At 39.9% G+C, this 21678-nt stretch overlaps 1 protein-coding gene across 27 annotated transcripts in view; it reads right to left on the bottom strand.

Moving 5' to 3' along the window:
* NEB (nebulin) overlaps positions 1-21678 on the bottom strand; it is a 194171-nt gene that overhangs the window by 132731 nt on the left and 39762 nt on the right. For all 27 annotated transcript variants that reach the window (XM_036319262.1, XM_036319266.1, XM_036319277.1 and 24 more), the window contains exons 29-45: positions 20640-20747; positions 18659-18757; positions 17771-17875; positions 17577-17684; positions 15378-15689; positions 15069-15275; positions 12956-13060; positions 11872-11979; positions 9361-9672; positions 8162-8368; positions 6240-6344; positions 4253-4360; positions 2535-2846; positions 1782-1988; positions 1211-1315; positions 950-1057; positions 11-322 (exon numbers count right to left, since the gene is read on the bottom strand). In XM_036319262.1, the coding sequence (XP_036175155.1) occupies positions 11-322; positions 950-1057; positions 1211-1315; positions 1782-1988; positions 2535-2846; positions 4253-4360; positions 6240-6344; positions 8162-8368; positions 9361-9672; positions 11872-11979; positions 12956-13060; positions 15069-15275; positions 15378-15689; positions 17577-17684; positions 17771-17875; positions 18659-18757; positions 20640-20747 (2928 nt within the window). The remainder of the gene's footprint in view (positions 1-10; positions 323-949; positions 1058-1210; positions 1316-1781; positions 1989-2534; positions 2847-4252; positions 4361-6239; positions 6345-8161; positions 8369-9360; positions 9673-11871; positions 11980-12955; positions 13061-15068; positions 15276-15377; positions 15690-17576; positions 17685-17770; positions 17876-18658; positions 18758-20639; positions 20748-21678) is intronic.

Here is a 21678-nt window from a genome sequence, read left to right as displayed (position 1 = left end):
TGTCACATACATCACTTTGAATCTGCATCATGTTCTTGGCCAATTCGAAGTTCATGGCATCAGGAAGCATGTTGTAGGTGTGGATCACATTCCTGTAGTTGGTGTTGCTGGCCACTTCCTGAGACTTCTTGGCCGCCACCACACTGAACATGTCCACTGGCGTGTGGAAGGATGTCTTGGATTTCTCATAGCCCTTCCTGTACTCCCGGTCTGACTGCATCTTGGCCACCTGCATGAAGTGCACCAACTTGGGGTCGTCCTCCAGGCTCCGGAAGCCAATGTGCTTCCCTTTGCCTTGTTCATAGGCTTGCTTGTATTTGAACTGTAGACAGAAAAAACAAACATGGTGATGAAGATAGTGGAGGAACGAGAATATAATAAACTAGATGCCTTCAGCTTTGTCATAGGTTTAGAGTCTTAGAGCTACCCTAAAACTAGAAAGAAAAGAGCTCATAGGGGACAGGGAGCAAAATCTTTTTATTTCAAATTCTGTGCCAGATGTAGGTCCATGGAAAGAAAGTGATCTCAGAATTAACGAAAGCAATGTGGACATCAGCTGTCCAGGGTGCTGTAGAAAGCAGCTCTTCCCACTCAGCTGTCTGACCAGCAGAAAAGGCTGCAGACACAGTGTTTCATGCTGCATCTTTAAATTCAGGAAAAGCTTGGTCAGGGATGTCCGAGGTAAAATCTATAGCTTCATCTCTACATTTGTTTAGAATTGCCTACAAATGATTAGAATACCTTAAAAGCAACTTATTTTAACAAGACCCAGTCAATTTTTACATTAAATAATGGACAAATGATTAGAGGGTCCTTGGACTGAATGAAGGGATGTGGCTTGTGTGTTACACGGGACGATGGTCCCACCAACCCTGGGTAGAGCTGACTGCAGCTCCTGAAAACACACAAACTCCACTCAGCCTAAGGAAAGCCCAGCGGAAGCACTTACATCACTGGCAATGTCTCTAGAGGCTCTTGCAGCCTTTATTGAGATGGCATCCGGCCTCAAGTCATATCCTTTCTTCTTTTCTTCTTCCCAACCAGCTTTGTACAGTTTCTAAGTGATCAAATAGAAAAAAAGAAAAGGAAAACGTCAGCATCTTTTCATTTGGGTTAGGACAAAGATCCTGATTTCTGGCACGTAAAAGACAGACATTCCATAAGCATTAGCTCACTTCACCTCCCCTACTTTTGTTGTTCATCTACTTACATCACTCATGGTGATTTGGTTCATTTTGGAGAGTAGAATGTCTGGCGTATCGGGCATGATGTGAATGGTGGTCTTGTCTTTGTTCCATTTCTCAATGTAGCGCCTCTACAACAAGAAGGGCAGGCACGTGACTGCACAGCAGGACCAGTGTGTGGGAGTGCTAGCAAGTGGAAGAGACTCACAGCTCCCCGGGGAAGAGCTTAACTCTGATGTTGGGAAATGGGTGAAATAGCAGGAGAGGGAGATGAGACTAGGCACATGCTGAGGACGAAAATGATCACACAAGGGAATCCTTTTCCACTGAAACAACAAATGCCATCTTGCCTCAACCCCACATGACGTAGGTTTTGTAGTTTTTGTCCCACCCTCAGCATGGTGTTGACAGCCAAGGGTCAATGTAACTGAGAATCTCTAGACATGACAAAAGATACAGAATGCCCCTCCTACCAACACCACCACCAGGGCCATCAGAAAGATTAAAATGCTGACAGAGGTCATAGTAGCAGCGCCAGGCTCAAGGGCATGAGCACTCTGAGGGCTCCGGGGCTGAGGCCAGCAGGTGGGTTCTTACCTTATCCATAGTCAGTTTGTTACTCTTGTTAAGTTCTTGTTCCATTGTGTCCATGGAGTACGTGAACTTCAGCTTCTCAGGGTGCTGGCGATACTTCCTCTCGCTAAGAATCTCTCCTGCTTTCTTTGCCTTCTCCACTTCTAGGGAATCTATGGGGACCCAGCCAATCCCTTTCATCCAGTTGGTGAAGTCAGATTTGTATAGATTCTTTACAATATAAAAGGAAAATTTGAATTCAAGAAGAGTCAGGGCATGGATTTCTTTAGTTAGAGGATTCAATCATTATCAAAAAGAAAGAAAAAAGGAGCTGGGGGAGAATAACTGGCTTTTTATTCCCTATTATCTTTTGGAAAACAATTAATTATAAAAGCTATTGTATTCATGGTGGTTTCTAACAAGAAATCCTGACCCAATAATTCCTTTAAAAATTTAACTTTCTTGCGGGTGAAAGTGAACAGAATTTTGCACTAGAAAACATATTATAAAGTACTCATTTAAATCTATTTTTTAAGGATACATCATATATTGGGTCCAACATCCAAAGTTCTAAAATATGTATATAGTAACCCCCAAAGCTACATATAGTTTAAATGAGTAAAAGCCTAAAACTCCAAATTCTGGAGCGGACCCCTAATTATAGTGAGCCTAGCCAGGTTTAGGGTGGAGTGAGTGGAATTGCCTATTTCTTGTTCTTCCCTCCTGCCAACTAGAAATGAATAATTCTATGCCAACAATCTGTTGATTGTTACATACATCGCTTTGAATCTGCATCGCGTTCTTGGAATGCTCCACATTCATGGCATCGGGCAGCAGAGTGTAGTTGTGGAAGGGTTGTCTGTAGTTGGTGTTGGTAGCAATCTCCTGAGATTTCTTGGCCGCCGTCACACTGAACATATCCAAGGGTGTGTGGTACCTAGTCTTGCTGGCTTCATAGCCCTTTTTGTACTCACGTTCTGACTGCATTTTGGCTACATTCATGTAGTGAACCAGTTTAGGATCATCCTGAAGACTACGAAATCCAATTTGCTTGCCTTTGGCTTTCTCGTGGGCCTCTTTATATTTGAACTATATGAAAAAGAAGGGCAGACAGAAGTTTGATAGGGTATAGTAGGAAATACTGAAGTATTAAACTGAATTTACCTAACAAATTAAGCAATAGATAAATCCATTCTGAATCTAGTGTTTTAACATTGTTAAATAAACAACTAGCAAAGAATTTTTAATGGATGGTCTTTAAACATGCTCTGAAGATAATCAAGAATGGAATAATTTATAGTTTATATCCAGATTATTCATAAACAGATTCTTTGAATATGTTCAAAGGTTCCTGAAATTATACTTAATAAGGATTTGATAGAGAGAGGAAGGGAGAGGGGGAGAAAGAAACATTGATGAGAGAGACATGATCTCCTGCTTCCTCCATGCCCTACTGGAGATTGAGCCTGAAACCCAGGCATGTGTCCTGACTGGGAATTGCACTGGTGACCTCTTGGTGTATGGGTTGACACTCAACCACTGAGCCACACTGGGTGGTGTATTTTTTTTATTATATGTTTCCAGTGTTACTTTGCATTATCTTATAAAGTCTTTGCATAATCCTGAGTAAATTTTTGCAATGCCCTTATACGAATTAGTTTATTGGACTACAAATGATAGAGTTTTTAACTCTATCAACATATTATATTAATTCATATAAAAATTATAAATTAATTTGTTAAATTGAATTCAGTATATAACTAAAATCATCTCATTTGAATCTATAATTCTGCCTGGATTTTTATATTTCATCAATTTTTGTGTGGAAATTATAGTATTTAAAAATTGTATTCTTGCCCTGGCTTGTTTTCTCAGTGGTTAGAGTATCAGCCCTCACACCAAATGGTTGCAGGTTCAATTCCCAGTCAAGGGCACACACCTGAGTTGCAGGTTTGATCCTCATCCCTGGTCATTCAGGGTAGGTTCGGGAGGCAATCAATTAATTCTCTATCTCTACCTCTATCTATCTCTATCTCTATCTCTATCTCTATCTCTATCTCTATCTCTATCTCTATCTATCTCCCTCCCTTCCACTCTCTCTAAAAATCAATAGAAAAAAATATCCTCAAATAAGGATTTAAAAAATAAAATAAAAATTGCATTCTTTTAAAACAGTTGGATACAGTTCCAATTTAGTGACATTTTAGTACACAAAAGCTTTTTTTTCTTGACAAAATAAAAATCAGTTTTCAAGTTCATAACAATGAGAGTTCAAAATATTTTACAGTTTTAAAAAATAATTTTCTTATTTGTAACAACTGTATTGAGTTTTTAAATATTTTAAAGTGAAGCAGTGTAAAAACTCATTGTTACTTAGGATACTAGAAAAGCATTTTAATATCATAACTTCTTAATTTTGTTTCTAATATAGTTCATATAGCCTCCATGTGAAGATTTTGAAAATATAAAGTTTACTGCTTTCAAATTAGACTTACATCACTAGCAATATTTCTTGAACTTTTTGCAGCAACAATTGGAATAGCATCTGTTCTCAAATCATAACCCTTAGCGAGAGTTTTCTTCCAGTCTGCTTTATAATAAGCCTTGAAAAAAAAAGAAATATAATTTTATTATTTGACAAAATTAAAAGAATGAAACAAGATGCCAAAATCTTTCTTATAAAACATGTCATACTTTACACCTTTCTATTGAGAGAATTTGCGGAGTTGGGGCTATTAGTTCATCTTTTATGTATCCATCAGAGCCTTTTTTAAAAACATCAGTAACTACACAGTATGATCTCAACTGCTTTAAAAATGTATATGTTGGCATAACAAAGCAACTGAAATGTAATGCTTTCGATGTGGAAGAACAGATTTTAATTTTTTCATAATTTTTTATATTTCCAACTTTTCTATAATAAGCATGTAATAGTTTTATTTTCTTGTACTTTTAATAATAAAGCATTTTAATTTACAGAAAGGCATTTAATATTAAAATTAAAATTTCAGATGTAGTACCATCCAGTTTTAATTGATCTTCATGTATATATATTACTTATAATAGCAGAGAAAAATTCTAAGAAAACCAAAAGCATAGAAATGAGCACCAAAAAAATGTTTATTTGGGGATCCAGAGAGCCTAAAAAATTAGGAAGAGTGACTAAGGTATCTTTGAAGAAATGAACACTTTTCTTAAGGTTTGATTATTTTTTTAAATTAGAATTTACCAACTTAAAAAAAACAAGCCAAGCAAAAGGAAACAATTCATAAGAGTAAATTTAAACATCACTACCAATTAGGTATCTAGACTACCTGAGAGAGATGTTCGTTACATACAAAAAAGAGTTTCTAAAGAAAATGACAGTAAACTTTTTTTAAGAAGTTTTAACAAATAACTGAAACAAAAGTTAAATAAAGCAAAATTAACCTTACTACAGACTATGCACTACTGTATTTTCCTATCTTGGCTATCCCATTTTGTTCTTTTTTATTTTATTTTTTTTAATGGAACACAACCTACTAGACTGATTTTATAACTCACTAATGAGTCATAGCCCATAGTTTGGAAAAGCCTGCATTAAGTGAAATGTTATGGTAGCCTCATATTCTATGACTAGAGGCCTGGTGCATGAAATTCATAAACTTGTTGGGGAGGGTCCCTCAGCCCAGCCTGCACCCTCTTGCAGTCCAGGAGCCCTCAGGTGATGTCTGATTGACATCAGTTGGACATCCTTAGCACTGCCATGAAGATGGGAGAGGCACCCCTCACTGCCACTGCGCTCACCAGCTGTGAGCCTGGCTCAGGACTTCTGGCTAAGAGGTGCTCCCCCTTTGGGAGTGCACTCACCACCAGGGGGAAGCTCCTGCATTGAGCATCTGCCCCCTGGGGGTCAGGGCACATCATAGCAACTGGTTGTTCCGCCATTCAGTCAATTTGCACATTAGCCTTTTATTATATAGAATAAGAGTCTGATCTGAGGACTGTTGATTGGCCTCTGTACACAGAGGGCAAGGAGGGCCTGAAGAAAGAGGTAGGTCACTCTAGATTGGTAGGTACATAGCAAGGGAGCCTATGTATGAGGTCTGTCTTCGGTAGCCTCATAGGAGATCTCCGTACCTACCTGCCAGAACCTTAAAAGTTTATATAGAGACCCTAACAGGGTTTAGGCACTCATACCATCCAGGTGGTCTCAACAACACATTGCTCTCGTAAGGCCATGCCCTTGAAAATGGCTCCCATTGTGGAAACAGGCAGAACGTACATTCCCGGACAGGGAAGTGGGTGAAGAGCCTGCAATTGCCCGGGGTCCAGCTAAGGGCCAACTGGAAGTCACAGCTTCTCTATGACCTCCTCTAAGAGAAATTCAATGGGGCCCAACTCAGTTTATTTCCCTTAAAATTCTAAGTTCAACCGTTACCCAGAACTGGAAAGGAAAGACCCCATTAGCAATGTTAGACTATCACCAGGAAAAGTACTCACATCGCTCATGTTGAGGGCGTTGACCTTGGCTTGAATAAACTGAGGCAATTCAGGGTCTATCGTGTACTTGTGCTTCAGTTTCTCCCCCTCTACCTTGTAGTTCAACTAAAAACAAAGGAGGCAGCATGCAAACATCATTAGCCGACAAAATGTAGGTTTCCTTAAGCACATACTCCCTTAAAAAGCAAGACTGTCATTTGTGTTTTTCCATAAGTAGGCCTACCCCACTGATATTGTGGGTTAAGTTCCAGACCACTGCAATCAAGTGAGTATCACAGTAAAGTGAGTCACATGAATTTTCTGGTTTCCCAGTGCACATAACAGTTATATTTACCCTATACTAAAATTTATTAAGTGTGCAATAGCACTATGTCTAAAAAACAATGTTTATACCTTAATTTAAAAAGGCTTTATTGCTTAAAAAAATGCTAATCATCATCTGAGTCTTCAGTGAGTCCTAATCTTTTTGCTGGTGGAGGGTATTACCTTCCATTTGTAGAAAACGCAGTATCTTTGAAGCATAAAAAAGCACAATAAAACGAGGTATGCCTATATAAGGCAAATACCTAAACTATCATACAGAGGGGTTATTAGTAGTGCAGTCATTGGCTCATTTCACCAATAATTATTAGACAGCGCTGTGGGCCAAGTAAGGTGGTAGGTTCTGTGTTTAAAGGGTTGAAAAGGGCAGACCTGTACCTTTGGAGCTTACAGACCAGTAGAAGAGACAGAGAATAAACACATGGTAGAGTTAGAATTTATGATGTGTTGTAAATAAAATAACTTTAGGAAAGAAACAAGGGTGGTCAGCAAAGGCTCTCTAAGGAGGTAATTGAAGATAAGGGAGGGGTCCAAGCAGAAGAGGAGCATTCAGGGCCCTGAGTCTGGAAAGGGTGTGGCCTGAGAGGCCCCGAAGGCAGCCCTGGGTTACAGGGGCTGGAGTTACGGGGCTGGAGTGGCTGAGGAGGGCCAGAGCTCAGACAGGATGGGGAGTAGGGCCTCCCAGACGAGTTAATATGTTTAGATTTTATTTTCAGTTCAAGAAGTTACTAAGGGGTTTTAACTATAAGAGGGATGTGATTTGAGCTAAGATGGTCTCTCTGGTTGTAGTGTGTGCCTTGGGCATGGACTCCAGATACCAGATGACTATAGTTGTCCACAGGAGAGATATGGAGCCAGAACTAGGTTGGTAGTGGCTGAAAGACAGAGAGGTATTGGACAGGACCGCTGAGAGATCTAGGAGACTGACTCGGCAGAGGTGTTGGGTGTAGGGTTCACACAGAGAGGCACCAGTGGTGAAGCCAGGGATAAAAACACAGTCTTCCCTTCTTTGCTTTTTACTTACCTCCCTCTTTCGGGTGGAGGTCTTTTAAGAGAACTCTGACATTACCAAATGAGGTGAAGCACTGAGTCTTGCAATTAGCCTCTGACTAAGACTAAGGGTCCAGCGAGACCTGGGCTCAGAGAGGTGACTCCCGATGATTCTGAAAGTAAACTGCTTATCTCCTTCCCAGAGGCCTCTCTCTAGATTGCCTCTCACAACATCCAGCTATTGTGCCCGGGGATGAGGATGTTATTATGCCCTTTCCCTGGGAAGCTAAGTAGAACTGTTGCAACTCAGAGCAATAAAATAGTTTGGTCTGCAATTCAGACCGAGTGATAGATAATAATACTAATTTCATTCCATATGTCTCAGGAATAGCACAGACTCTCCACTTTGGGAAAATAAAGCAGATTTGGAAGTCTCCTTCTCCCCTCCCAGTTCTACCGATGTTCAAGTTCCAAGGTGCTTCAAAAGTACAACCTCTGAAAGCAGCTGATTTGCTAACATAGATGCAGTCTCACGTATCGAATTAAGAAGGATGTGAAGTGGCTTATCACGGGTTATTCATCAACACACCTTCCGAAGGGAAGCCACTTACATCACTCAGCTGCTTTGTGTTCTGCTGAGCCAGAACCATGCCCATGGAATCAGGCACGCTTGTGAATTTGATGGTATCTGGGTGCTGTCGATACTTCCTCTCATTTAATGCATCGCCTGCTTTCTTGGCCTTCTCAACCTCCAGAGAACCAATAGGGATCCAGCCAATGCCCTTGAAGAAGGTGTTGTAGTCGTCCTTATACACATTCTGTAAAAGAGCAAGCTCATATGAGGAGATGTCCTAGAGAACAGCCAAGCACTGGTTCTGCAATCTGCAATCCTCTGCAGGGGAAATGAATGGCAACCTTTTCAACTCACTCCCGTCCGTAGTGGAAGCTATGGTTATGTCTGTCACGGAGCTTCTCACCCAGAATTTGGTAATGAGAAACAGCAGTGCTGTTGTTCGGGGGCATTATACAACACAGAGAGGATCTGGTCCACATATTTCCACGGCTACTGCTGAAAAAATATTGTCTCTTTTGACAATAAATTGGGCTTTCCTTTTGATTTCACTGAAAACTCCCCAACTTTGAATTTCACCCACACTGTCACCTAGGCTCTTCCTGATCTCAGCTGGGGAGAGACATTTGCATTGAGCCACAATAAAGGAACACCGTTTCTTCCCTTCACAGAGGACGATTCTTATAGACATCTGGATCCTGTGGAAGGAAAAGCCCTGAATACTAAACACCTCCCTCTGCAGCTCCCCGTGAATCATGCTGCAGTCACAAAGCCTTCCTGGCTCATTTTAGATGACTCATCACACAGATTTACATGCAGGAGAGTGTGACCTTGAGGTTTTTTTTAAAAAAAGTCAGAAAATAACTTTGCTGAATTCAGAAAGAATAAAGAATGCTCCTATTTTGCCTTATACGTATCACCATTGAAGAAAGCACCCCAGGAGCAACCATTTCCTCTTGCTGAGGATTCAGGTGGCTTATCGACTTAGTGGAATATGGCTTTCTCTGGGACCCAGAAGTTAATAAAGGCAATGCCAATGGTGACAGTAGGAGTGCAGAAAGCCAGCAAAAACACAGCTTGTCCACCATGCCTTTGTTAATCTTTCAATAATGACTGTTTATTTTAAAGTACATTTCCCCCCCAAATATCTTACTGTATTGTGAAGTTTACTAAAGTAGGAAGAAAAGATTATCCCTTAAGTACCAGCTTCTCTGGGTCTGCTCTGTCCTACATACTTACATCACTCTGAATTTGATTCGCGTTCCTGGTGTGCTGGACACTCATGGCATCAGGTAGGTATGTGTAATGATGTATCGGTTGTTTATAATTGACGTTGGTAACAACATCCTGGGCCATCTTTGCGGCTGTGATGCTAACCATGTCCCCAGGAGTATGGTAGCTGGTTTTGGTGTTCTCATAGTTCTTCCTGTATTCACGATCGGATTGCAGCTTGGCTACGTTCATATAATGGACCAGCTTGGGATCATCCTGGAGGCTTCTAAAACCCACATGCTTGCCCTTGGCCTTCTCATAAGCTTCCTTGTATTTATACTGCAGAGGCAGAACTTGGTTAGCAAAGTCCTAGGCAATGATACTAGTAGGTGTAGCAACTCTATTCACACACAAAAGCTCTCAGAACATTGTGACTTTCTGGAAGATTGTACAAAAATGCAAACCATATTCCCCCCCCACACACACACACTCCCCAGAAAGTTCAGAGTGACAATATTTATTTCCATCACTTCTGTGTTATAGTGGGTGTCATGATACACTCAGGACCAGTTTCTCTTCTTTGTTATCAATCCTATAGATGACTTGCATTTAGAACTTTACTTAAAGCCAACTGAATTTTCACACTTACTATAAACATGACACGTTCCAAATATAAGACCCATATCTCCTGGTTTTCCAGCAATGTAAATTCACCTAATCCATTATATTATTGCACATCACAGATTATTAGAAATTATTGAGAAAACCTCCCATTTTCTGTTCCGATTGGCCTAGTAATAGGTAAACAACAGGTGCAGAAGAAACTCTAAAAAAACTCTACATGTGAGATGTTTGCACTCAGATCATCTTGGGGTGGGGGAGGAAATCATTACTGTGATTTTTGTCTCAGGTTGACCTAATAGGGAGCATCAATTTAGATGCTGCACTGGTAGGTAGCTGAGTCTTCACCCACCCCAGTCCTCAGCAGCTCCTCTCCTGAAGCAGCTAAGATGAGTAAAAGAACTACAGTCCAGGGGTCCTCAAGCTTTTTAAACAGGGGGCCAGTTCACTGTCCCTCAGACTGTTGGAGGGCCAGACTATAGTTAAAAAAACACACCTATGAACAAATTCCTATGCACACTGCACATATCTTATTTTGAAGTAAAAAAACAAAATAGGAACAAATACAATATTTGTATTTGCATGTGGCCCGCGGGCCGTAGTTTGAAGACCCCTGAACTACACTGAGGGCAGGGACCACTGTGAGCTTTCCCCACCAGTAGATATCTAAAAGCTGTGCTGTCCAAAATCTCTCACTGCTAGGATCGGCACCGTGGTGCAGATTGAGCTACACTGTATGTAACAGGTCAAAACTTCAATTTCCACATAAAAGAATTCAAATCCACCTAAACTCTGCAGATACACAGCTTCTGCTGTTTAAGCACCGGTTTATCAACAGGAGTTCGGCAGGCAAAAGGATTATCAAGTAATCTCTACGTATGTTAGGAAAAGCTCTGTGCAAGTGCTTACAAAAAAAGAGAAGAGAATGTCATGCTTTAGACTTTCACTTCCTCCTAAAACTAGAAATGCATTTCAGTGATGTGCACATCTCTGAGGAACTGTTTTCAGTAGCAGCCCTACAAGAAAAAGCTCTAGAATTCTTACACCCATTTCCCCTGTGGCCTGCATACATGTGTGGTTTCTTTCTTCTCTCCTCAAACCAAAATCGTAGTCTCTGGAATGGTGTGTAACAGTGAAGTGTGCGGGGGGAGGGGGGGGGGGGCGGATGTGAAGGGGGGAAAGGAGTATGCTTTGTGAAAATGTTGTTTTTCAATTATGGGAAGAAGAATAAGTGTATGCTGTTTCTGTTATAGATAAAATGGGCATCAATTACATAAATCAAAATTACATTCTAAAAAAGTGGTTCTTTGCCCATTGGATTTATAAAATGGTGATTGCCAGCAGGGAGGGGCTGGGGGGAGGCAGAAGAAGGTAAAGGGGGGGATAAATGGTGATGGAAGGCACTTGACCTGGAGTGATGAACACTCAGTACAGTGTACAGATGATGTGTTGTGGAACTGTGCACCTGGAACCTGTATAATTTTGTTAACCAGTGTCACCCTAATAAATTCAATACAAAAAAATAATAAAATCTGTACATTTTATAGAACATCTTTTCAATCGTCTTAATGCAATTATAATGCAGGCAGGCACCTCAATTTAATGTGTTAGTGTCACTCAGGATGTTCTCACCAAAAATAAATGCGGCTGTCAGGGAAGGTGTCAGGGGAGGTAATTTGTGATATGAATCAGGGAGAAAGCAGCTGTCAGGATTATGACAGCTCTACCAAGTGGGGTCAAGTGAAAAGAATCACAAAACATGGAAAATTGACAGTTTCTCAAAACAAAATTTTGTGGAGAGTTTGAATGTCATGAATCCAACATCTTGTTTTCAATGTGATAGCATTTAAACAAGCACACATCTATTTACTTTTTAAAGAGGCAATCACCCAGATTTCACCTAGCACGTGTACTCACATCACTGGCAATGTTTCTTGACGCTTTGGCTGCGGTGATGGGAATAGCATCTCCCAGCACATTGTTGCCCTTGGCTATTAAATCATGCCAGTCCCGTTTATAACAGACCTGGGACAGAAGAAATGAGATGTCAGCATGCTGTGTATTCATCCGCTGAAGTGATTCCTCAACAGCTGGGATTGTTTTATCCCTCTGCAGATGGAAGCTAAAAGAACCTCCTAGAGCAAAACATCGCATTTCACATAGCATGGACTTACTGGGCTCTGCACTAATTATTCACCCAGATCTGGTTTGGGCACATATTGAAGAGGGACATGAGAAACTGGAGTGGATCCAGTTTGTGGATCTAATAAAGGTTCTGGAGACCAGGGTATGTGAGGACCAGCTGGAGAAAATGAAGTTGTTCAGTCTTATGGAAAGGTCAAGGGAAGGTCTGGTGGTAAGATCTAGCAATTTTAGGATTGTTGCTTTTTTTTAAAAAAAGGATTTTCTTTATTCTTATTTCTCTGGAGGATAATAACCTTCTCCACATGCAAAAATTAGGAAAACTAATTGGAGGTTTAGAGAACTAGATGTTAAGCTCTACATAAAGAAGATTCCTTTATGGTGATTGTCAGGGGAAAGGGGGGTGGGGCAGTAGAAGAGGATACAGGGGGATAAATGGTGATGGAAGGAGACTTGACTTGGAATGGTGAACACACAATACCAAATACAGAAACCTATAACTTTATTAACCAATGTCACCTCAATAAATTCAATACAGAAGAAGAAGAAGGAGAAGGAGGAGAAGGAGAAGAAGAAGGAGAAGGAGAAGAAGAAGAAGAAGAAGAAGAAGAAGAAGAAGAAGAAGAAGAAGAAGAAGAAGAAGAAGAAGAAGAAGAAGAAGAAGAAGAAGAATCCTTTAAAGTTGTCCTACACTTTAAAAGGCCAACTCAGAGGTACAGAACCATCATCATGGGCCAGGCTGCAACCGAGACTGTGTGGAAAACTGACCTAAGTAATTGTCAAGGTCCCATCATACCTTAAAATTCTATTATTTTATCACCAGTTCTGTATTTCACACCCCATCAAAGATCCTACTTACATCACTTATATTGTAAGCATTGCACTTGGCCTGTAGAAACTGAGGAAGATCAGAACTCATCGTGTATTTATGTTTCACATCTTCTCCTTTAGCTTTGTATAAGATCTGCAACACACAGCCACAAACAACAAAAGGCATTACAAATAGTACAAACAGGAAAATGCATTAGTGGCATGCTTAAAGGAGTTATTCCTAGCACAATCCCCACCATTTCTATTGTGCAAAAGTATCAAAGGTATTTTCCTGTTTTTCAGAAACTCAAGCATCTTCTTGTCTTTAGGAAGAGCCAACAACTCTGTGTATTATAATACAGAGAAAGAATCCTTAAGAGAATAGAAATAATTTACTGCCAAAGATAAATGAAAAATAGGTTCTAACGTGAACTACACCAAAGCCAGAAAAGTTCATTCTTTGCTAGAGGAGCTAATAGTTCTTAAAGTCTTGTGTTGTTTTGGTTTGGGTTTGTTATTTTTAGAGAGAAAATGGTGATTAGAATGTCTTTCACTTCTGCTTAAAACTTTCCAATTATAATTGTACAAGTAAAAGCATATAATAATTTTCTCGTTAAATGAAGGTGCTTATACATAAATCCAGTGTACTCAAAAGATTTACCATTTTGGATTTACCCTAGCTTGTCATTTTAAAGACATCATATTATATCCTCTTGGTAATAAAAATGAAAGAAATTGCTCAATTTTCTAAAACTGAGCTAGAACAGGAATCACAAGGAGATTTTCAGTCTGTATTTATCATACATACCTCCATTTCCCAGGCACGTCTATATGGAACATCATGTGTAAACTGGTGTGTATGTATCACAAGTAAAGTCTGAGGTGGCTAATATCTAAGTGAATCCTCAAATACTAATAAATTCTTCTAAGAATCCCAGAGCTATCCTTACTTCCTCACTGACTTTAGAAACCACTTCTAAGCATTCACAGAATCTCATCAATTCTACTTTCTAAACACCTCCTTTCCCATCACTACTGCCTTAAAGTCCAAGTAAGCCTTCTGATGGGTGTCTGTAACAGCTTTCTAATTCATCTTCTTTTTCCAATCTCTCCCTCTCCAATATAGCTTCTGTATTTTTTGTCAGATTTAAAACACAGACATGATAATGCAACTCCATGAATTAAAAATATGCAATACATCTTGCTACTTACCCCATAATGCCTAGACTATAAATTGGCATACAAAACCCTCAATGATCAGGTTACAATCCTGAACACTTCACTGCTCTTCCATTCATTACTTCTTCACTGTCATGCTTTTCCTTCCCGAATTTGCTAGGGAAATTCTAGTAGGCAGTTACCTCTTCCCTTGAGTTACTGAGCACGTGTGTCTCCTGTAGCATTCATTTCTCTGTGTGGCAATGCTGTTCTACCTACGACTTTCTTATATTCTTGTCCTATATTCTTGTTATAGCCTGTACCCCACTAATCCTTGTCTACTTAATCTTTGTACAATCATCACATAATACAGTGCCTGGCACATGGCAGTTGTTCAAAAACATTCATTCAATGAATTAATGAATGTGTGCTTTTGATGTCCCTTTGACTCTTCTATACACCAGTCTTTCCGTGAGGTTTGACTTTAGCCAGATTATATATATGACTTATGGACAGGCAGGCAAACAATGTACTAATCTCCACCAAGACATAAGTAAAAAAAAAAGTCTCTATAATAATTATCTATGGTGAAATGAGGTGCAAAATAATATACTCATGTGTATTACTTCCCTGTATTATATATAAACACTAAATATAAGGAACTTAATATAGAATTGGATATGATAAATTTGCCACAATAAAGTGTCTAGGATTTAAGCTTAGAGTTAGTGTGTATGTGCAGTAGTAGTAGTATAGAATTTTTTGCACCATGTCAATTTATCCAATAACACAGTATTTCAAGGTAAAGAGGAAGAGGTTTCAAAAAGGAAGGTAAAAGCCAAGATAAAAGGAAAAGAAAACATTAGTGATCAAGCTAAAAAGTATTGTAATTATTAATTTTAAATTAAGGAAAATATATTAGCTCAGAAGAATCTTTTTTAAGTGGGCCGATAGTTCTTGAATCCTCCCTCCATCCTTTGCACCCTCTGTTTTGTTGTACTCACATCACTGACTTGCTGTGTGTTCTGCTTTGCCTGGACCATAACTGGGGAGTCCACGATGCTGGTGAATTTGAGGGTGTCTGGATGCTGCCTGTACTTCTTTTCACTCAGGGCATCACCCGCCTTTTTAACCTTTTCTACATCCAGGCTCCCAATAGGTATCCAGCCAATGCCTTTCATCCAAGTGTTGTAGTCTTCCTTGTAGGCATTCTATGGCAAAGGGGAAAAAGAGTGAGCGCCCCAGGCAAAGGCTTCTCTCATGCAAGCTCTGACCTTGAAGGGAGATTGTCTTGTGAAGTAAATGTCACTTACATCGCTCTGTATGTGCATCATGTTTTTAGACAACTCCAGGTCCATGGCATCAGGCAGGTAGGTGTAATGATGGAGTGGATGCTTATAGTTGGTATTGCTGACAATATCCTGAGCTTTCTTAGCTGCCACAACATTGAACATATCAGGGGGTATGTTGAATTTCGTCTTTGTCTTCTCATAGTCATTTTTATATACCCGGTCTGATTGTATCTTGGCTACATTCATATAATGAACCAGTTTAGGATCATCTTGGAGACTTTGGAAGCCAACCATTTTCCCTTTGGCCTTTTCATAATCTTTTTTGTACTGAACCTATTAGAAACAAAAGTGGGCATATTTTTAAATGTATCAATGAAGATTTTACTGAGCAATGAGACCGTGGTTTGAAGCAATTGGGCTTTCCAGATATTACTTCAATAACCAAACAAGTAGATACTCACTTGTAAGTAGCCAGGTAAAATTAAAATGCTATTTTGAGCCCATTTGATTGTCTATAGGTGCTTCTGCTACCCCAGCAAGTTTGGGGTAGGGGTATCACTATTCATATCAATGACAAAGTAAAATAACTTCCTTCCCACTTAGATACTTGAGAGAGACAAATGAAAAGATAAATATTTCACAATCTCTACCAGTGACGTTGGGCTGCTAAAGAAGATCCCAAAGAGCTCGCTGTTTGATTAGTAGAATTGTAGTGGTGGTAGCAGAATTTTAATGAGTCTGCATATTCAAAGGGAGACTCAGAGCCAGTAGTGTAAACACTAATTAGCTCTGAATAATAGTGAGGGGAACTGAGCTTCCTTGGGGAGACCTGGGAAACCTAGAAGCAGAGATGTGAGGGAAGGTTTGTGTGTATGGGGCAGGAGAAGGGGGTGGGGGGGGGCGGGAAGGAGGAGGAGCCGGGGAAGGGAGACTGGAGGAAGCCACCCACAGAGGAAGAGGATCAGTGAGAAATTCTGGATGGCAGGGCCTTTAGGACACAGGCATTTATTACTCAACTGTCACGTAGTTACCCTGGTGCAATGTCAATTTCATTTCAAACAGTCAGTGACGTTGTGCTTGGGACTTGGGGCAAATCAAAAGCAAGGGGCTGTGTTCTGTCCCTGGATCATGCAGAGCAGAAAGAGAAGTAAATCCAGGGAAGGAGAACCCAGGAAGCCAGAGCAATACCATCATAAACAAACCAGGAGTCAGGGAATCCCAAAACAGAAGCCTCAGGACAACTGCAGGTACAGGAAGGGTATCCCACTTCCTACAGGACAACAGGTGGGGGCCTGAGTCCACTGTATTGAAATTTAAGAGCAAAGCGACTTCAGTTTGCAGCTGGGTAAAAGCAAGACAGCAAAAGAAACAAAGTTCCTAACTGTAATGGAATCTAATGACTGACAATTGGAGGCTATAAAAATCGAAGCCGAGCCATCATGTGTAGAAGCAATAGAGAACTCATATAAGTTAAGCAAGTTTTGAGACAAAATTTTACCATTAGGAGGCTGTTATACTTAAATAGTATTGAGAAGGCTAAAAGGGGCTAATTCCAATGTAACCCTGATATTTGGGGGGTTAGCAATTGGAATCCATGCCAGCAAGCTCAGTGTACATTCCTGATAACCTATAATTAAATCATTACCTCCTTCCCAGAAACTGGTCTTGCAGAACCTGTTACAGAGGCCATAAAACTGTGAACAGTGCACTGCCCTGGAGGGAGGGTTATTAAAGCTGGCGCCAGGCCAAATCATCAGATATGGCCCGGAGACCCCCAACACCTGGGGGCCTTCTTGCAAGGCCCGTGAAAAGGACCAGAAGCATAATCCATATTTGCGGGACAAAGACCACAGGGAGATATAAAAAGAAGCCCCCTGCATGTTTCTGTACTCAGATTTGGAAAGCTATTCCCTGAGTCCACAGGTGTAATTAAACAGTGTCCCTCCTTTTCTTTAAAGCATCGCTTGGCTTTTCTTTGGTCTTCTGCAACAGTATGTACCTTACTTATTTTCACAAGGAGAATAAAGTGCATTGTATAGAAATATTGATGAGAATTTTTAACTAGGGTGCTTGATGAGAGCTGATCAGATCTGTTTAAGGAACTTTCTTTTCTAAACAGACTTGCTTCCAGGTGGGGACAGCAGACCTGGGACTTTGGGATAACAAGTCCACTCCGCCCACATTTCTGGTTACACACAGGTGACCACCAGCTGGACTTACGTCACTGGCCGCCTGCCTGGCAGCCTTGGCAGCCTTGATGGGAATCGCATCCGTTCTCAGGTCGTACCCCTTCTTGCTCATATCTTTCAAGTCTGCTTTGTATATATTCTGAAAGAAAAATGTCCTTTAAGTATAACTCAGACCACACTTACAAAAGACTTATCAGCAGCCCCCAGCTGAGCCCATGCACACACCTCACTGATATTGTAGGCATTGACTTTAGCCTGGATGAACTGGGGCAGGTCCGCTGGCAGGCTGTATTTGTGGAGAGTTTTCTCTCCTTTGGCTTTGTAGGCAATCTGAAAGAGAAAAAAACAATAATGCATAAACAAACTAATAAAGTAGGAAAAAGATTTAATGGCAGAGGGAAAGAATTTTAGGGAGGGTCGCACTGCGCAGGGGTGCTTCTTATGAAAGACTCTGTGTGGTCCCCATATTCAGCTGCAAACATCTGAAGGCACTCAAGGTCTCACATGCAATTACACAGCGTCTTATCTTCATGCTGGTTCAGCCTGGACAAGGCCTCCTTGGTATGTATGCACCGGACCTAGGTCGGGGCAGCTGGTGGAAGTTAGCCCAGGAAGGTGTCCTGATGAAAACGTGAATGTATGGACACTTTCCTGAGCATAAGGGAGGCGAATGCAGTCGGATACACCACCACCTCTATTATACCCTGTGGATTCCTAAAGGGGGTGGTGGGTAGTAGGTTTGACTATTATATGATTTTTGTCTTAGTTCTGACTTAAAATATAACTCTTTCATATGATATAGTGCCTCTATTCATCTTCCTGGTCTTTCCTAGAAATAGGCGTGTAGTGTTTCTTTTTATCAAGAGAAGCCCCTCTTACCTTCTCCTTGGAAATCAAGGTCGAAATACTGGAAGGACAGCACACAGTACATAATACTCTTAAGATATGAATTAGGTGTGCTTTGTTAATGAGAAGTTTAGGGAATTATACAGTTGCTCATGTCATTGAGTCTCTTCAGATTCCATAATATCTACAGGTGATCAGTACGTTTGGAATACTAATGTATTTGTATTAGTTAGCATTCATGGAGACACAGATAAGATTCATACTTACATCACTCCTCTGGGCCTGGTTAATCTTAGATTGCACTGTAATTGGAGCATCTTCAATTGAAGTAAACTTGAAAGTATCTGGATGTTGGCGATATTTTTTCTGTTTGGTGAATTAAAAAAAGAAAAGAAAAACAATTATATTACTTGCACTGAAGGCTAATATATGAAAACCTTTAAAATTTATTTTGGAGAGACGTGACTTTTCCTGATTTTAAAATGTGAAAACACTAGATTTTTGGTTGGTTTGGGGGGGATGGGGGGGTGAATACAATGCAAAAGCCATTATTTAAAAATTGACTTAATCTTGGATTTGTCAATACAACTTTCAGGAACCAGACTTTACTCTCTTAATTTCTTGCTTATGACACAAAAGAGGGCACTCTCAGATAAGCAGAATACAGAAACATTCCAAATTTTTCTAAAGAATTAAGAGAAAACCATTCAGAAAGGCAAGTTAGGGTTCTTTGCACTAACAAGTTCTCAGAGATGTCATTTCCCCCATCACACCATCAGCAGTTAAAGTAAAGAAGATCTCTAGTTGAGCAAGGAGAAATTGGGGAATTGGGACAGTAGCTAGGGATTATTGAAAAGAGAGGAAGTGCCCTAGCTGGTTTGGCTCAGTGGATAGAGTGTCAGCCTGGGGACTGAAGGGTCCTGGGTTTGATTCTGGGCAAGGGCACATGCCTGAGTTGCAGGTTTGATCCCCAGTGGGAGGCATGCAGGATGCAGCTGATTAATGATTCTCTCTCATCATTGATGTTTCTCTCCCTCTCCCTTCCTCTCTGAAATCAATAAAAATGTATTTTTTTTAAAAGAGAGGGAGTAATTTTGCTCTGCAAGCCTCAATATGGTTAGTACATTGATTGTCACTAAAGAGCTGAGAAGTCACAGGAGAGGGAACACTGGAAGGTGTTCGAATTGGGAGCTGACAACTTCTAGCTACCCTTATCCCTATATTCTTCTCCACCTATTCTCCCAGAGTTGCATCACTCTTTCAACTTCAGACTTCTGACAACAATCAAATCAGAAGAACTTTTTCTGAAAAATTCCCAAGTAGATACAACGGTCTTCACCAAAAACAAACAAAAGCACAAAACAACATGAACAACAAAATCTTGAGTATGGAAGACAACTCTCACTGAGCACCTCTGCCCCTTTTTTTATGTAGTCTAATCTCCTTGATGGTGGGTTTGCCTGGCAGTATCGGGATGTTTCACTGTAGGCAGAGAAGGGACAGATCTCGCCTGGCTGCTTTGAGACTGCAAGATCATCGTTATTTTTTCTTAGACTAAATAATAATCTATATACACTACTTCACAGTCATCAAGAATATGACATAGCATATATAATACATAATCTGTAATATTCTTTATATACATTATTCATAATCACCAAAAAATGGAAAAAATGCACATGTGCACCAACTAGACAACCAAAATGCAACATAGCCACACAAATGAATGCTACGCAATAGTAAAAACAAAGGAATTGCAGACGCATGTAGGTATATAGATGAACCTCAACAACATTATTCTAAATGAAAGAAGACTGATATAAAGGAATTTTCTAGAAAAGCAGAACACTGGAGACAGAAAGCAAATGAGGGGTTGCCTGGAACTGAAGATGGGAGCAGGAATTTTACAAGGAATCATTTTGGAGAACTAGCAGAATTTTAAAATTCGACTGTAATGATGATTGTACAACTATAGGAACCTATTAAAACTCATTCCAGGGGTACACTTAACATAGTATTTTATGGTATGCAAAGTAAACCTTGATAAAGTTGTTAAAATATTTTTTATCATGAATGGTTCCTGTATGTGATTTACCTCCCAGAATAATTCATGCATGTGGTTAGTTTTTCCCCTCAGCAACAATTACTAGATAATGAAGTGGTAAAGGAGACACTTCCCATGGTTTGGGGAATTTCCTCATGGCACATGCACAAATCTCTCTGTGACAAATGAATGCACTGGCTTTACCTCATTAAGGATGTCTGAAGCTCTCTTTGCCTTTTCCATTTCTAAGGACCCATAAGGCACCCAGCCACAGCCTTTCATCCAGCTGTTGTAGTCAGCTTTGTATTCGACCTAGAACACCAAGAGAAAGGTTAAATTCCTTTTGCTCAGCGTCATGCTTATTTGTAAAATCATTAACATGTTAAGATTTCTGACCAGCTTTCTTACTCCAGACATTAAGGTTATTGTAAACATATTCTTGGTGAGAGATTTTAACAGCCCTTAGGTTCTCACTGCTTTCCCAGTGGGCATATATTTCATTTTATTTTTATTTTCAACCGAGTGGAATTTCAATCAGGAAAATGCTAATTTCAAAGCTGCATTTCAAGGAATAAATGAAGTTGTTACATTTAGATAATCAAATGTAAGAGGTTTGCTCATTAGAGCTCTAAGTATTATGTGTAAATGGTCAAATTAGGACTGAAAACCACCTTAAAGTTGGATAATTTTGCTCATTTTATGACTAGATAAGAGTTGACAGTAGTTCTTTGCTCACAATTCCCTTCATGTGTAATAGTCAGCTTAGGAGTTTTTCTACATTGGCTGACAGTGCAGTTTAACACAGTCATGCTCATCAATTTGCTTATCATTTGGAATTGGTCCTATTTTGAGGACACTTACTTAATATTATTAAAATAATTAGTTACCCTTATTTTCTAGCTATAGATAGTACCTAAACTTAAACTCTAGATACGAACTTCAAATTTTTATTCTTTAGTGTGGGCCTTCTAATTAGAATGAAAAAAATCAAAAAACCATATGGTTCCTACCTGTAAGAGGCTTACAATTTATTTGGGAGGAAGAAACATAGCAAAAATTAAACAAATAAATAAGATGACTATGTATAAAATAGAATTCTTAGTGATGGAAATGTTGGTATCCCATGTTCAAATCAGCATTATTCACACAGCCATAAGATGGAATCAACCCAAATGTCCATTGACTGGTAAATGGCCAGACAAAATGTGGTGTAGCATAAAACAGAACTATATTCAACTCAAAA

This window comes from Myotis myotis, unplaced genomic scaffold, assembly GCF_014108235.1.
Source record: "Myotis myotis isolate mMyoMyo1 unplaced genomic scaffold, mMyoMyo1.p scaffold_m19_p_8, whole genome shotgun sequence".
In the NCBI taxonomy this organism is placed as follows: Eukaryota; Metazoa; Chordata; class Mammalia; order Chiroptera; family Vespertilionidae; genus Myotis; species Myotis myotis.
The sequence above is the reverse complement of the archived record's forward strand: the minus strand, read 5'-3'. Positions and strand labels throughout refer to the sequence as shown.